We start from the raw sequence: 16,602 nt of genomic DNA on the forward strand, positions 1-16,602 counted from the left end.
AGAAAGTTACTACATGAAATGGTTATTAAATCACTGCCTGATGACTGAGACACTGTTTTACGATAGTTTTGTGGTTTAAAATATATTTAAATCTATTCATGGCGGAGGCTTAAATGCAGGGTGTTGTGAGGCAAAATAGTCCCTCAAGAAAATTCACTATTTTCCATCATCAACATTCCATATAAACTCAGAAGACTCGTGTAGGTTCACTGGTGGTTTTGGATAGTAAATAAAATGGCTATATTTGTGTTACAGTCATGGTGACCCCTGGTTCCTATCACCACCACTGCCTCTACAATCAACCAATGCCAGAATTTTGAAACATCGGTGGAGTTCCCCTTCAAGGACTTACAGCTTCTCTGAGACGGAGCCGATTCGTTTGAACGAGTCGGTGAGCTGAATCGATCTTCTCCTGAGCTCTTCAGGTGGGGGAGGAGTCTCGAGCTCCTCGCGTGCTGCGTGTGCTCGAGGCAGCAGAAGGACGGTCCTCATCACAGCAGCGCGCGGAGAGAAGTCGAAGTGCGGATAAAAGTGCGGAAAAAACGCTTTTTCTGACCTCTTGCTGGTCGGATATATAAGGTAAGAGGTTTTGTGCATGATGCTTAAAACGAGACTAAAGTTAGTTGTCTGTTTTGCCAGCTTAGTTTTTCGAATTTTCCGTTCCACCTTAAATGGTGCAGCAGTTACATTCTGGCGTCTCATGCGCCAGAATGTAACTGCTGCACCATTTAAGGTGGAACGGACAATTCTTATGAAGACTCAAATTTTCCTTCAAATTCAGTCTTCGAAGACATTCCTGAAGGTCAAAACTCAGTCTTCTTGTTCATGTTGTATTTTTTCACCTCAGCTTTGGTCTCCAGAAGGCAAAGCTAGAAGAAGAAGAAGAAGAAGAAGATGTTCCACACGAGAACATCTCCATCTCAAGCTCCTGAACCAGCAGTTAACGACCTGTATGACCTGTAGCAGAACACTAGGTTTACATTCACCTGCAGTTTAACTCCTCGACCTTCTTCTCAGCATGTCTCATGCCCAGGTGGAGCTGCCTGGACTCGGCTTCCAGAGTCTACCTGTTGATATAGACCCTGAATGTGTGGAAAGAAGGTCCATCAGGAGAAACTCCTACGTGCTCCACAAGCTCAGCATGGACATTGAGCCTCAGTTTTACAGTGGCACGCTGTCCAAGGCGCTGTCGTGGTCTGCTGAGAACATCTTGTCCGAGGGAAGGTCAGAGGAAGGGAAGGTGGACTCTCCTCTGGTCTCCAGCCCGGAGACTCCTACCCCGCAGACCTGTTCTTCCCCTTCAGAAACCTCAGAGACGTGGAGGGTCTCAGGCCAGGAACCCAGCTCCGACTCGGACCCCGAAGTGGTCAAGCCGGCGAAGGCCGTCCCCCGGCTGCAGAGCAAGTGGGAGCAGGATGAGAAGGAGGACGTGGAGACCAAAGCTGTGGCCACCTCGCCTGATGGACGGTACCTCAAGTTCAACGTGGAGATAGGGAGAGGGTCCTTCAAGACGGTCTACAAAGGGCTGGACACGGAGACCACCGTGGAGGTGGCGTGGTGTGAATTGCAGGTGAAGTTTTGGGTTTTTGGGGAGGTGAACATGGAGGTGGGCGATATAGCAAAAATATGTTATTGTGATTCTTTGAGAAATTTTCATGATACACGATATAAAATTTGAGTGCTACATTTTGAAAAATATTATCAATGATTTTTATTCAATATTTGGCACTAAATTGGGTTAATTGGGACTAATTTTGCGTTCTTTGTTGTAGGGTTAAGTGGATATTCTGGTCTTATTGGCCAGAAAAACTGGCCTGAACCTTAAATTACAGAAAATAATTGCAACTGAAATCACACTCGCAATATTAGTCAGAAAAATTGCGATTAGATATTTTTCCCAAATTGTTCAGCTCTAATTTTCATTCAGTATTTGGCACTAAATCTAGTTAGATGGGACTAATTTTTCACTCTTTATAGTGGGGCTGAACAATCAGGAGAAAATATCTGATTGCGATTTATCTGAGTAATATTGCAATTGCAATTTAAATTGCGAGTTAAAATTCAGGCCTGTTTTTTTGGGCCATGAAAACCAAAATATCCACCTTTTCTGGCATTAAGCTTGACCCCTGGATGTAGTGTGCCAAACTGCCAGTAAGTTGTGGTTGTGATGTCACAACACATGGAGGTTTGGTTGCCTCGGATTGGTCTCATCTACAGGCAGTTAACAAGCGTTATTAGGTTAAAACGTGAGACGTTTTTCAGAATGTCGGCTATAACCATTTGTTCAGAAAAGCATATTATATTGTAACAGCAATTATCACGATAACAGTATTATTGTGGTATCGCCCAGCCCTAGTTGAAAGCTTTTGAAGTGATAGTTTGGTGAAATATATATTTGCGCAGTTATACTCCTTCCCCAAATATAGTCCATCAACTAAGACACGATCGGCTTCTGAGTTTTGCTTCTTTAGTTTTGTATGGGAGCTACGAGGCTAATGTAGATAACAAGTAATGGAAGCTTATAGCCCCCCAGTTATCACTGTGCACGCCTAAATCAGCACTCACTGTGGCAGATTTCTTTACAGTGGTGGTGATAGGAACCAGGGGTCGCCATGACTACAGCACAAATATAGATATTTTCTTTACTATCCAGAACCACCAGTGAACCTACACGAGTCTTCCGAGCTTTATATGGAATGTTGATGATAGGAAAATAGTGGAAAATATGGAAAAATATGTTTTCTTTGGGGACTATTTTGTCTTGCATATATCCCTCCGCCATAAATAGATTAAAAAACACACGTTTAAAGCCAAAACCTTCGCAAACTGTTTTAAGACAAGACATCAGGCAGCAGATTCATAACCAATTCATGTAGGAACTTTCTGTGAGGGAGGTTTTAGAGGTGGACGTCTGGTTCCTATCACCACCACTGTGAACAGTTCTAACTTTAGAACAGAGCGTTTAACACCAAACCACTCTGAACAACTCTGTTTACCTATTGAGTTATGCAGAAACTGTTCTGCCTGTATCTGATCAAAAAGGCCACATTACAAAAGCACTGATTGGCTAGAGAGCTCATTTGCATATCAAAGCCTTCTGTGATATCAGTTTCTCAAAGGCCAATACTGCAATAAAGAATTAATAAGCTGTACAGCCTTTTTGCCCCCTGTAAGCAACTCTGTGGTGCTCTGCTAATGTAACTGGGGTTAAGTGGCAGTCATGCTGTGTGGTTGGTCATTCCTGAGAATGATATCAATAATAAAGGGACCACAGTGGAGGTGTTGTGGTCTGAGCTGCAGGCAGGACCTCTTCTGCCTCTTCTGGTTTCTTTGGTGAGCTGAATAGCTGTAATGACACTGTGGGTGCAAATGTGGGTAGAAACTAGGTCCGTTTATTCAGTTGCATGTCTTCAGTACTGAGTTTTCTGGATTTGTACGCTCCTGAACATTTATAAATGATATTAGTTTTGCCTCTACACCATATTTTTGAGGAAATGATGTACTTTCTCTTGCTATACATTGCAGTTTTGGGGTTTTGTACCAATCTGTTGTGCTGGTACAGCTCCTTACTGACTTACTGTTGGTCGCTTTACTCACTGTGGAGCTTCAGCTTTTTATTTTAGATTAAAACAATCAAAAAAGCAAAGAACAAAGTCTAACCTACTTTAGTTGCTATGCTTATATGTGCTGAATGTGTTCGACTGCACTATAGACGAAGCCTTGCAACTCAGACTTTTCTTCTAATTATTTTATTAAAGTAACAAAGCGTTTACTGATGATTCAGAGCTGCCTCTGAATAGATGAAACCAGCTTGCTTTAGTTGGTGTAGCTTACAAACAAGACAAGGGCAGCATGTGCAGTTCTAGACCACTTATCCTGGGCTTTAATAAGCATCTCCAACTAAAGCAGTGCTGCGGTGCCTTCAGACTGGGTTTGAAAACCAGCTGTGCTGTGTGCAGCCTGTGGCAGCTCATCTAACTGAGTCATGTAACAGAAGAACACAACCCTCAGGCTTCAGAGATTCAGTGGTGTAACTTAAATAGTTGGGACTTTCTGCAAACTATAAGGAATTAAGGGCAAAATTTTCTTGAAAACAGATTTAAGTTGCATTTAAAGCTACACTGTGTAAGTTTTGGGGATTTGGAGACCCCTCTGGTGGATATGCGTAATTGCATGCAAAGTGCAGAAGCACATTTTGTAACAGGGTTTTTTTGATTAATTGACCCTTATTAGTCCCACAATGGGGAAATTTCACCTCCGCATTTAACCCATCCGTGCAGTGAAACACCACATACACACTAGGGGGCAGTGAGCCCATGGAGCAGTTGGGGGTTAGGTGTCTTGCTTAAGGGCACTTCAGTCACATGCTGTCGGCTCAGGGGATTGAACCGGCGACCCTCCGGTTACAGGGCGGTTCCCTAACCTCCAGCCCATGACGGGGCTGTGGTTTGGGCCAAATATATTTCTTATGGCGAATAGAACATGAAAAAAATGTACAAAAAAGCACTTTATAGTGCATAAAGATGATTCCAAGATGGCAGAATGTGAACTTCAAATATGATTTAAAAACAGGTACTGAATTGTAGCTGACCAGGCTTAAAAAGTGCAATAAAAACATTTTCAGTAACATATATGGCGGAATGGAAGCGTGTGAAGATGTAAAGCCCAAAGTTTCCTGACATTATTTTATGTATTTAATGTATTTATTAACTTTGGATAGTCATTAATGGACCTTTAGTGGAAAATCAGAAACCTTGACCTTGAGCTGCACCTGCGCTCTGCAGTTGCCTCCACTGAATAGCCCTCACTCATATATGGCTTGCCAATCTTGCAGACTGTTATTATAAGAAGCACATGCTGCTAACGTAACAGCCCAGATAGCAGACAGTTCTGGGCCAATTCTGGCTTTCATATGCGAGTGTTGGTTGACTACCAGGCAGATGTGTGGCATGCAGGCCAGAATACGGCCACATCCTGGGCAGCTTCCTGTGGTTTTGCCTCGTGTCTATATTTGTGGACCAATGCTGGCGTGAATGCTGTGGGCTGACGATGTAGTTGGGCCAGATTTGGGCCACATCCAATAGTTCTGCTTACTTTACAGTGTGTGGGCCAGATCTGGGCTGAGGACCCAGCCGCATACTGGGCCAGAACAAACACAAGGATGTGACAGTTTTTGCTATGTGGGACAGAGCCTGATATGCACATGCTAATGTTCTGTATTCCTTCTGCTGCCTTTGTCTGGCTTCTGTTTCCAATGTAGAGATCTTAAACTTCATTTTATCACACAGGACATAAATGTGGGCACTAAGCAGCATCATTTATTAGTTAGTAGTTACATGGAAAGCAATGCAGACTTGCTAAGTTATGTTTAATGTATTAGAGTGAGGAACAGAAGTGTAGACCTGTCAACAGGCAGTTCAAGGGGTCAAGCATTTAATTTTAACGCCTTATTTGGCCAGAATTTGGCTTTTAGTCTGAGAATCAAGACTAACTTTAAGATTCTAACTTTGGCATTTATTTAGTCATTACTAATTCTCACCAGTTAGCTAGGTTTCCCCAGTTTGTCCAGAGCAAACTGGGATGATGCGGGCTAATGTGTTTTCTCTGATGCTGCCGCTAACGTTGCGCTTGGAGGAGAATGCTAACCAGTTCTGTATATATGAGATCCTGCTCGAATTATCTAGCGTTGACTAGCATCACACTGTACAACAGAAGGAGAGGAAAACAGGGCAAGCCTTACCACCCACTGAGCAGAGCTAGTTGTGCTAGTGTTGTCCAGCAAGCTGACTTTTCAAAGGGCCGCCTAGCTAGGGGTTAAACTAGAGCTGGGCGATATGGAAATATTACGATATATCACGATATGTCACAGTATTTCTCTCTAACATCTGATAAATAGGAAAAGACAAAGTAGTACCACATTTAAATGCTATATAAAAAACTATGAAAATAATGATTTATGTTTAATATTTCACACACTGTGCTGCGCTACATCCAATAAACCATTTCATACTTAAACAGTTTGTTGCCTGGTGAAATGGTTCTTCACATTAATGGAGAATGTGTTGAATATGGTTCTATATAGTACCAAAAAGGGCTCTGCCGTAGTTACAATGTCAAACTTGTAACAACAGAAGGACCCTTTTTATAGATAAACATAGCTTTACACAGAGAACCATTTCCAATAATATATTTCATATTTTTCTGACATAACAGACATTAAAAAATAACGAGTGGTGCCACCATTAAAAAAGAGTATCAGAAACTATGAGTGCTAATAATTTTCATTAAACACTTTATTCACTGTGCTGCACAAAATCATTAAACAGGACTGTTAATGCTCCCCATGTGATGAAACATGCATGCATTCAGTGTTCTAGAAGTACTGACGATGTCCACGATATGTTCAGAAATGCGTATTGTGGTGTAATTTATCTCAGTGGTGATAAATATCATCATATTGCCCAGCCCTGCTTCACACCAGCCTCTAATTATGAATTTTGCTCTGAGCTTTTTTCCCTTTGGTGCTCTACAGAACCCTTTTTAAAAAGCTTCTGTACAGAACTATACGAAACACATTCTTCATCAATCCAAAGAACCGTTTCACCATGCAGAGAGCCATTTAAGCATGCAAAGGGGTTCTATATAGCGCTTATGGTTCTAAACAGAGCCTTTGAACCCTTGGAGAACCATCTTTTTTAAGAGTGTAGGTGCTAAGCTCAGTTATTTGACAATATAATGGAGCAGATTAGAAGATACCTGAGGAGGCATCTTCACACAACGTCATCTCAAACTCACGTGTTTTGTAAAGCAGAGTAAACACAGAGTTAAGCTTGTTTGATGAAGCAAATTCCCTCCTCCTCCCCCCTTTCTCTGTATTTTAAAGGCTATTAGCTGACAGATTGCAGAACGGCCGTTAGTTACTGCTGCTGGACGATATCCTGTTTAAGCAGCTTCAGAGTCAGCAAACGTAACGTGATGAAGCAAGTGGTCAGACAAACGGGCTCATGTTGAGTTCCTTTTAGTTCAGCATCATATTTTTATACCAGCATTAGTGAATGGATTGCAGTGGTTACTGCGCTGCTGTGTGACGAAGGGTTTTAGATGGAAACTTAATGCAAATACATTTTGTCCTGTCTGTATTTTTGTCTTGAGTCTGACTAGTAGTTAAAAAAAGGAAAAATAGTCTTTTCATCTGGGAAATGAATGCATAAACATGCAGGAGCTAAATATCATAATAATAATGTTATTTGCTGATGCCAACGTTCACCAGGTTTCCCTCATCTGGACAGTCGATCTGTTGAATTCACGTTCGTGTGAGATAGACAATGGCACTTTTTCTTTTCTGTTACAGATGCTAAAGCTGTATATTTTTATAAACGTATAATAAATAAGCTTGAAAATGAGGTATTCTTTATTGAAACTCTTCATTCAGGGTGGTCAGGCTGATCAACCAGTCTCAAAGCCAACAGCTTTATTTGTAAATTCAGCTTATTCACAAATTTCACATACAGTACAAAATTAGACAATTCCAGACAAAAAGATATTATAGTACAGTATCTAGTATGATACAACTCACTGTTCTTATGTTAGTGTTCTTATATTAGGCTAAATGTTGCTACTGAACCATGTTTTTTTGGTGGATTGGTGTTATGGGCATTATGGCAAAGATGTGACATTATTAAAGATTTTTATAATCCATGATGTGCACCACAATACTTAGTTTTTCTGAGCTTTGGTTAGTTCTAATGAATAAAACAGCCCCATATTTAACAAAATACTACTAAAAACACTGAGTACAGTTAGCTTTATTCAACATTTAGCACACTGCTGTGCTAAATCCAGTTAAACCAGACCAATTATGCTGGTTTTTAATGGAACATGCAGTCAGTTGTTTGAGTAATGATAATATCCCACAATATGCTGTGACATAGTTTATCATAATAATGATAAATATCGCTGTTGTCGGAAGAAAACCTCGTATCTCCAAAATGGTAACTTTACAGGAGAAGGAAAAAACCTACTTTACTTTTAATGTAAGTCAATGGAACCAGAATTTTTTCCGAGCCATTTTGGGACGTTTATTTTAGTCCATTCATCATGAAATTTACACACAATGTAAAGGTCAACAGCTACTTTCAAATTATGTCAAAAACTGAAAAATGTCAAAAAAAAAAATTCTTCTGATAACAGCGATATATTAGTCTCATTTCTAAGTAGGGAGGTCTGAGTAATGGGACGATTGCTGTTGCTAATATATGGCCAAATATGTTGGTCTGAGGTCAGTGTAACCCAGTGACACGGCCGCTGAGCAGATGCAAAGCGAGGATAACCTTCTCTGATTCCATTAAACTTGGCCTCAGGCTGATCTGACAGGTGTGGAGCACTGCGGCCTGCGAGAGCCAGCTGGCTTTTCTCTCTCAGCCAACCAGAACGAGGAATCATGTGACTTCCTGTTAGGATGAAACGAGGGCCCAAATGAGTACCCAAACACCCGTTCTCAAAATCACCCTTAAAACGATAAAGTAGAGGTGGGTATGATGATGTTTTACCGTTATGTTGATAAATTCTGCTAGCGTGATGCACAGTGTGCTTGTTTCATATTTAGAGCATATTTAGTCCTGTTTGTGGTTTTAGTGCAGTGCAAACTTTAAAAATATCACTGTTTTTAAATTCAGCACTGCCAGTGTGTTGTGGCTGTGCCAAAATATCGTAATATCGTGCATCGTGACAGTGTCTTTAATGACCCAGCCCTGCGATGAGGTTTCCATTTCATATTGAGCCATGATTTTGAGTGTGTTCGTCAGTGCAGTTCAGGATGTGTCCAACGGTGTACTGAGTCAGGCTGAAGCCCAGCTGCACCGTATTTTGCTATAGGAGTCTCATTCGTAGCCCTCTTGTTCAAGCACAGCTTTTATGAGGCTTGCAAGGGTGTATAGGATTACGAATTACTAATTTAGTCGTTTCCAGTTCCACCCATATCGTCATATTGCCCAGCCCTACTTCACAGCAGCCTCTAGTTATGAATTTTGCTCTGAGCTTTTTTCTCTTTGGTGCTGTATAGAGCCATTTTGGGAAAGCGTCTGTACAGAACCATACGAAACAAAGGGTTCTATATAGCGCCTATGGTTCTAAACAGAACCTTTGAACCCTTGGAGAACCATCTCTTTTAAGAGTGTAGGTGCTAAGCTCAGTTATTTGACAGTATAATGGAGCAGATTAGAAGACACCTGAGGAGGCATCTTCACACGACGTCATTTCAGACTCATGTGTGTTGTAAAGCAGAGTAAACACAGAGTTCAGTTTGTTTAATGAAGCAAATAGTTAGGACTCCCCCAATCTCACGACACCACCAGCACTAGGAGGGCGAAAGCTAGCACAGGCTTCCTCAGAGTCCTGTGAAGCGCCACCGCCTCTTTTCGAACTGCCGCTGACGCAACACGCTCGGAGGAGAACGCTAACCGCCAGTTCTGTAACAGCTAACAGACGCCTGATGCTGGCTAGCATCGCGCTGAGTGATGGGGGAGACGGGGGGCCAACCTAACCACCCAGAGAGAGCGAGGACAGCTGTGCTCTCTTGGACTCCCGGCCACGGACGGCTGTATCATCACTAGGGATCAAACTCGCGATCTCCCACTCTCGCCACTCGGGACATACTGACCATCGAGTTTATTTTATTTGGCTGGTTTGCTGTTTTTCGTTATGGTACGCAGCAGTCAGGTCAACACGCAGGCCGAGCTGAGCCCCATCACTGCCAGTGACGACGACGGCCGTGTTTTCCTCCTCACCCACTGCTGGAGCTCATGATGGGACCGCTTTGAGGCTCACCGCCAGAGATTAATGCTCCTCTTGATAACGAACACTTCCATCATCAAGATCATACCTTAAGCTTGTCATGTGCACCTGAACGATTTGTGGAAAATATCTGATTGCGGTTTTCTGACCAATCCTGAGATGGCGATTTGAATGTAATTATTTTTTTTTAATTAAGCTCTAAGTCCTTTTTTTTCACTAAGAAGTCGTTTTTTCAGGCTTAAGCCTTGAACCCAGTGTAGTGTGCAGGAATGAACACTTAAAACTTGTTAAAACAGCTGTAAATAATGTACGATACAGTTGCACTTTTTCTAATCGTGATTTCAGTATAAAAATGATCTTTCAGCCCTGTTGTCGTGCCTCCATAAGGGGGGGAGGGGAGTGATTTGGCAAACACACAATACTTGATACACGATGTGTCACAATATTTTTTTTTATGACATAATTGACATAAAAAGACCACATTTTTAAAAAATAGTATCAGAAACTATGAGTGCTGTTATTTTTTATTAAACATTTTACTCACTGTGCTGCACAAAATCATTAAACAGGACTATTTATGCTCTCTTTCTGATGAAACAGGCAGTTTTTCAGTGATCTAGAAGAAGTGACGATATCCACGATATACTCAGGAAATTTATCTCAGTAGCGATAAATATCATCATATTGCCCAGCCCTACTCCACACCAGCCTCTGACTGTGAGCTTTTTTCTTATCTTCTGCTCTTTCTTAGGCATCTCTGCCCTTTTTTAACTTCAGTATGGAAAGCAGTGAATAAAAAACAGCAAGGATTTATTTATTTTAATAACATTTTCCATACAGTAATAATCACTGTCCTTTTCAAAGGCATTCAAACCTGTTGAAACATATTTTTGTGGCTTGAAAACAAGACTTATAGATAATAAACAGAGTAAAAGAAAACCAGTCTAACAAATGCGTACTCGTGTTCAGATTATTCGGATCAGCCCCAGACAAATCTCGGATGTTGGATGGTCACTGAGCGGTCAGTTTGTGTCTGACCCAGCTGGACGCAGCCTTTTCCTCTGTGTTCTTCTTCGGCGAAGGAGGTTAAACGGTTAAATCATTTGCTCTCTGTCCAAAAGAGGCTTGAGTGCCACTAAATGTCTTAATCAGCTCTAATGGGATTAAAGGCGACGGCTGCTGCTGCTGCTGAGGCTTCGGCCTGTCCTTGATGACATCACCGCGACAGCCAGTCGAATGTGAGCAGCCGCTAGAGTGGCCTTATCTCTCCTGACCCTCGCACGCAGATGCACGCCCTCTCGAACGCGATGTACAGATGCTGAAGACTCTCCACGTCGCTCTGTTTGATCACGTGAAGCTGAAATCTAAGGGGGAACTGTGAAGCAGCGGTCACAACAGCGCTGCTGGTGATGCCTTTTATCCTGACCTGACGTACAGAGGAAGAGGACAGGCCTCTGCATGACCACATTCACTGAAAATCACCAAATCTGCAGAGGTTTTACTGTATTAGATGGTAATGCTCAGTTTCAGTTTATGTAGAGAAAAAAGTAAATGCAGATAGAAGGTATTTTTAAATTAACAATCTAATTTTATTCACTTTTTAAAAAATTATAATGTGTAATATTGTTACTGTTTCAAAACATGCAGTTCACTCCTCCCTCCTTACTGTCAGTATTTGGAAACTAAGCTGCAGAAGTGCTTCAGTTTGAATTGTTTTGGTGATGACACAAAAAACAACACATATCTGCCTATTCAGCAGCACTTTAGCCCCGCCCACTCACACTGGTTACAAGGAGTGTTTCAGCCTGAACTGCCTTTTGAATCAGGCGCAACACAGGGCAGCCAATCAGAAGAGAGCTCATTTACATATATCTGTCTTATGTAATGAAAACAGCCTGTTTTTTAGTAAGGGATAAAGAAAAGTGGAAAATGGTCATGCAAAAAATTAATTGTGGCACATAAATGATAGAAATGGGCCTATTCTGAATTCTGAATACAGAATATGGGTCCTTTTAATAAAAAAGAAAATGTAAATAAAAATTTAAAAAATACAACTACAATAAAATGTACATTAATTAATATATATGTACTAGATATTGACTCATATCTAGTACACACACACACACACATATATATATATATGTACTAGATATGAATCAGTATTCACATTTATAAAATAAATATATTAAAATCACAAAATAAAAATGTAAATAACCAGCAAAACAAGACATTTGAAAAATACAACCACAATAAAATGTAATATGTACATGAATTAATATATATTATGTATTAGATATGAATTAATATTCAGATATATAAAATAAGTGTAATAAAGTGACATAATGTAAAAGTGTAAAATGACAAAGCGTAATAAGAAATACAATTTCAATTAAAACAAAATAAGTAAAAAACGAAAATATGCAAATTGGTGTTAAAATCATATAGAACAGTGACAGCCGTGTGATGAGTGGCATAAGGGTATTAAACCATTAAGAGCTTTCAAAACCAATAAAAGGATTTCGAATCAACTCAGGTAGACAGTGTAACGACGCTAATGCAGGTTCTTTCTAGTGGATGTGTTGGGGCTCTGCTGGTGATGCTTTGTGGAAGCTGTAGCAGGTCAATTACATTTCCAGGTGCTCCTGAAAACAAAGGCTTTTCAGACAGTTACTTGGAAACTGTGCACTTTCTCTGAAAGCAGTGTTGCAGGCGGTTTGTCACCTACTGTCTGAAAAGCGCCTAAAGTGAGAAAAGATGAAAGCATCTCGCAGTGAGTTTGATTCTAAATAATTAATGTGGGTTTAAATGTCATGTCAATCAAGATTTACCCCAAGATTAGTAAACGCTGCTTTGATCTGTAGAACCATTTTGTTCACTGCCAACAAGGAAAATTTCTGTCTTTTCCATCATTTTGTTCCATCATTTACTGTTCAATCAATTAATAATACTAGAAAGACAAATTACTTGCTGTTATTAAGGATTGGTATCATTAGGCAGTGCACAAATGTGTAACTGCTTGTCATCTTCATGACTATGATAGTTGACTCATACAATAAGAATCAAAATGGCCCAAGAGCAGCGCCCTGAGGTACACCATATTTCACAATATCATGTCTTCCAGAGAAATACCATATAGGAGCACTTTTGTGTCTGATCCACTCACACCAGCGCAACACACACTAACACACCACCACCACGTCAGTGTTACTGCTGTGCTGAGAATGATCCACCACCCACATAGTACCTGCTCTGTGGGGGTCCTGTGGGGGTCCTGACCACTGAAGAACAGGGTAAGAAAGTATGCAGAGAAACAGATGGACTACAGTCAGTAACCGTAGAACTACAAAGTGCTCCTGTTTGGTCAGTGGAGCTGATAAAGTGAACAAAGAGTGTAGATCCATACATTCTGGGGGCTGCATGTTCTGTGACTGATCAAATAATTATTTATTTAGCATCATAATCCATAAATAAACAGTCTATAGTCACTTTTACACAACATGTAGAGCTTTATTTGAAGGCTCATTCCAAAATGTGGTCCATCCCTTCGTAACAGTTCTGAATATAATGAGGTTTAAAAGAGGAATAACAGCTGATGTGTTACACCCTTTGTCAAATACGTGTTTTTATTTGTCTAATAAAGGTGGTCTTAATCCTAATACAGCCCACTCCCAACAACGTATATCGTGACAAACATACATAACTAGAAAACTAGCAGGTGGCTTTTTTGTCATGCATGTATTCACATGTCCAAAAGGAAAGCGTCTGTGTGGAATGTATGTGCTGTTTGCTTTGCCTGTGTGATGTATATGTACACTGTGGGAGTCCCGAGTGAAAACAGCTCATCAGTGTTGTGGCTTTCAGACAGATAGTTACTCAGCAACAGCTCTCCTTTTGGGCTGAGTCAGAAATGGCAGTGCACTGATGGGCCTTGAGTGTTTGTCCCCTTCTCACCTCAGCAGTTTGACCTTGCTAGCGAAGTACATGACAGATAAATCATTATGCATGTTACGTGCTCTGCAGCAGACGTCTGCGTGACTCAGAATCATGACATTTGATCAACATTCCTCTAAAGCTCTGTTTACACTTGGCATTAAAGGGGAAGTCCACCAATTTTTCAAATTTTCTAAACAATTCAGTGTGTGAGATGCCAGCAGAGTGGTTTGGTGTGAAATGGTTCAGATGTCTTTACAGTGGTGGTGATAGGAACCAGGGGTCACCATGACTACAACACAAATATAGACATTTTATTTACTATCCAGAACCACCAGTGAACCTACACGAGTCTTCTGAGTTTCATATGGAAAATATGCATAAATCTAAAAAAATATATGTTTTCTTTTGGGGACTTTCTTGCCTCACAACGCCCTGCATGTATTACTCCACCATGAATAAATGGATTAAAGTACATTTTACCAAAAAACTATCATAAAGCAGTGTCTCAGACATCAGCGAATTCATAACCTTTTCATGTAGTAACTTTCTGTGAGGGAGCTTTTAGAGGTGGACGTCTGGTTCCTATCACCACCACAGTTCTGACTCGGTAAGTTTCTCTAGAACAGAGCGTTTCACACCAAACCACTCTGAACGACTCTGTTTACGTCTTAACTATTTAATTACATAGAAATTTTGGAAAATAGGTGGAGTTCCCCTTTAAAGTGCATCCTGTGTCGTCTATGACTGCATTTAAAAGACAAATGTAGCTGCGTTTGTGATTAGAATGTATTCGGTGTCCTGATAGCAGATCACATGCGATCGGTTCTGAGTGTAAATTAAACGCAGCTTCCTATTGTTAGACCTGATGTTATCTGAGCTCCGCCCACGTTTAAAGTGTTTTTACTGTGTCAGTTGTGCAGGATTGTTTGATATGAAGAAAGCTGCAGTTTATTTTATCCTGGCACGACCGTCTTTGTGTTTGAGTGAATTGTTTTTCAGGGCAGGGGTTTCACCCCCCCTTCGCCCCTCATTGCTCGCTAGCAGCTCAACAGCATTTCACACACAGAGAGGCAATGGAGTCCTAGTCTAATCTGATCACAGAGTTACGACAAATTTTATTTGATTATGTTAATTAAAAATGTCCAACTCAGTTTCCATTACCCTTCTGTTTATTTGCTGAGTTTAACTCATTGTAGGAAAGTTAAATATAAAATATAAACATAATTTTTGCATGTGCCACATTATTTATGATGAATTCCACAAAAAACAGTAATTAATGAATACAACTTCCGAAACCGAGGCCAAGACTGACTGTTTTTTTCTTCTGCAGTTTGTAATATGTATACCTGAAAGTTTCATTCCAAAACGTATATCTATTTTAAGAAAATTTGGTAATTAACATTTTTAAAATGACACCAATTTAATGAGACATTTTTGCTAGAAGAAATGTTCTATATAGAACCATATACATCACATTCTCCATCAGTCTGAAAAACCATTTCACCATGCAAAGAACCATTCAAGCATTCAGAGGGTTCTCTAAGTGTTCATGGCTCTATATAGAACCATTTTCTTTGCTAAAGAACCCTTGGAGAACCATCTTTTTTTTAGCAGTGTACCACTGTTTACTGTTATACTGTGCAAGTGGATCAATAAAGTGACATTAGATCCTCAGACAGAGGACAAGATTATCATCTAAGAATGAAATGGTTCTATATAGAACTCAGGGTTCTTTGTAGAACCATTCCCTTTACTAAAGTAAAGTAGGCTATTCACTTCATGGGTTTCCATGAAAAAAGTCATGTAAAAACTTTGACTTTTTTAGTTCAGGCTGCCGTGAAGAACTTCAGGGTTGTTCGATTTTTTGTTATGATTTTTTAAAGTTTGTTCCATCGGGTGCTACATTTCATCTTAACCCTCTACTGCATGCGTTATAAGAGCAATTTAAGAATAAATATTCAATCCACTTTTCTTGCGTAAAATGGACCTGATTATTAAATATCAAGACATTTTTTTTAAATAATGCGTGCAGGGGTCAGTTTGGAGTATGTTGCCTTAAGGCAACATTGAGTGACAATAGCAAGAAATGATACAGAGCTGTGTTCCCTGAAGTGGTTCCCTGGGTTGTGACTGGCTAAATCCATTCCACTGTTGCACAAAGTTGCTTCTAGGCAACAAACATTTTTTTGCAATCTCTCATAACATAAAAAAATTGATACTGAATGTTTAAAAAGAGGTCTAAACGTGCCCACTAAGAGACCAAGAACATGCTTTTTATTAAGATACTCAAACTGTTCCCTTTATTGTTAACTCTGTCATTGTCTTTAAATATGGATAATGTTACTGTAAAGTGAGGAAAATGGATTTGTTGCCCTGAGGCAACATTGTGCAATAGAGGGTTAAATATTGATTTTAAGTGACTGATTTAAAAAAAAACAAGTAAAAATGTCTAGAAATATGTTGCATAGTTTGTATAATATTATTATAAGATTCACTTAACGAGGGACATTAGATAAATTAACCACATTTAAGATGTTTTCTTTTGTCAAGAGCTTTTTTAGAGTGTGAGTGTGAAGAACTGGTGCGTATAAGCTTAGAACCTTTATTTCTTAAGAGTTCATTTCGTGTCTGTATGATTAGCTTGGTTCACACTTGATGCTTCCCATGATGCCTCTGTGAGCTTGTGGTGTCCGCAGATTCACAGCATTGCGATGAATTATGAGGAAACTGAATTGCTTCACATGGTTGGATGATATGGTTTGCCATTCAGTGCATACCAAGACATTGTGGTGCCTGTTTGTCCTCAGAGCGTGATGTGTTTTTAGCTCACAGTGTTTTCTCCACAGTTCTCCTGCTGTGCTGAGGCTGAAATATTAC

At 40.2% G+C, this 16,602-nt stretch overlaps 1 protein-coding gene across 1 annotated transcript in view; it reads left to right on the top strand.

Moving 5' to 3' along the window:
* Window positions 1–465: 465 nt before the first annotated feature.
* wnk4a (WNK lysine deficient protein kinase 4a) overlaps window positions 466–16,602 on the top strand; it is a 103,094-nt gene continuing 86,957 nt past the window's right edge. Inside the window, exons 1-2 of the mRNA XM_036573322.1 lie at window positions 466–579; window positions 848–1,570. Of these exons, the coding sequence (XP_036429215.1) occupies window positions 1,019–1,570 (552 nt within the window). The 5' untranslated portion in view covers window positions 466–579; window positions 848–1,018. The remainder of the gene's footprint in view (window positions 580–847; window positions 1,571–16,602) is intronic.

Source organism: Colossoma macropomum, unplaced genomic scaffold (genome assembly GCF_904425465.1).
Source record: "Colossoma macropomum unplaced genomic scaffold, Colossoma_macropomum, whole genome shotgun sequence".
Lineage (NCBI taxonomy): Eukaryota > Metazoa > Chordata > Actinopteri > Characiformes > Serrasalmidae > Colossoma > Colossoma macropomum.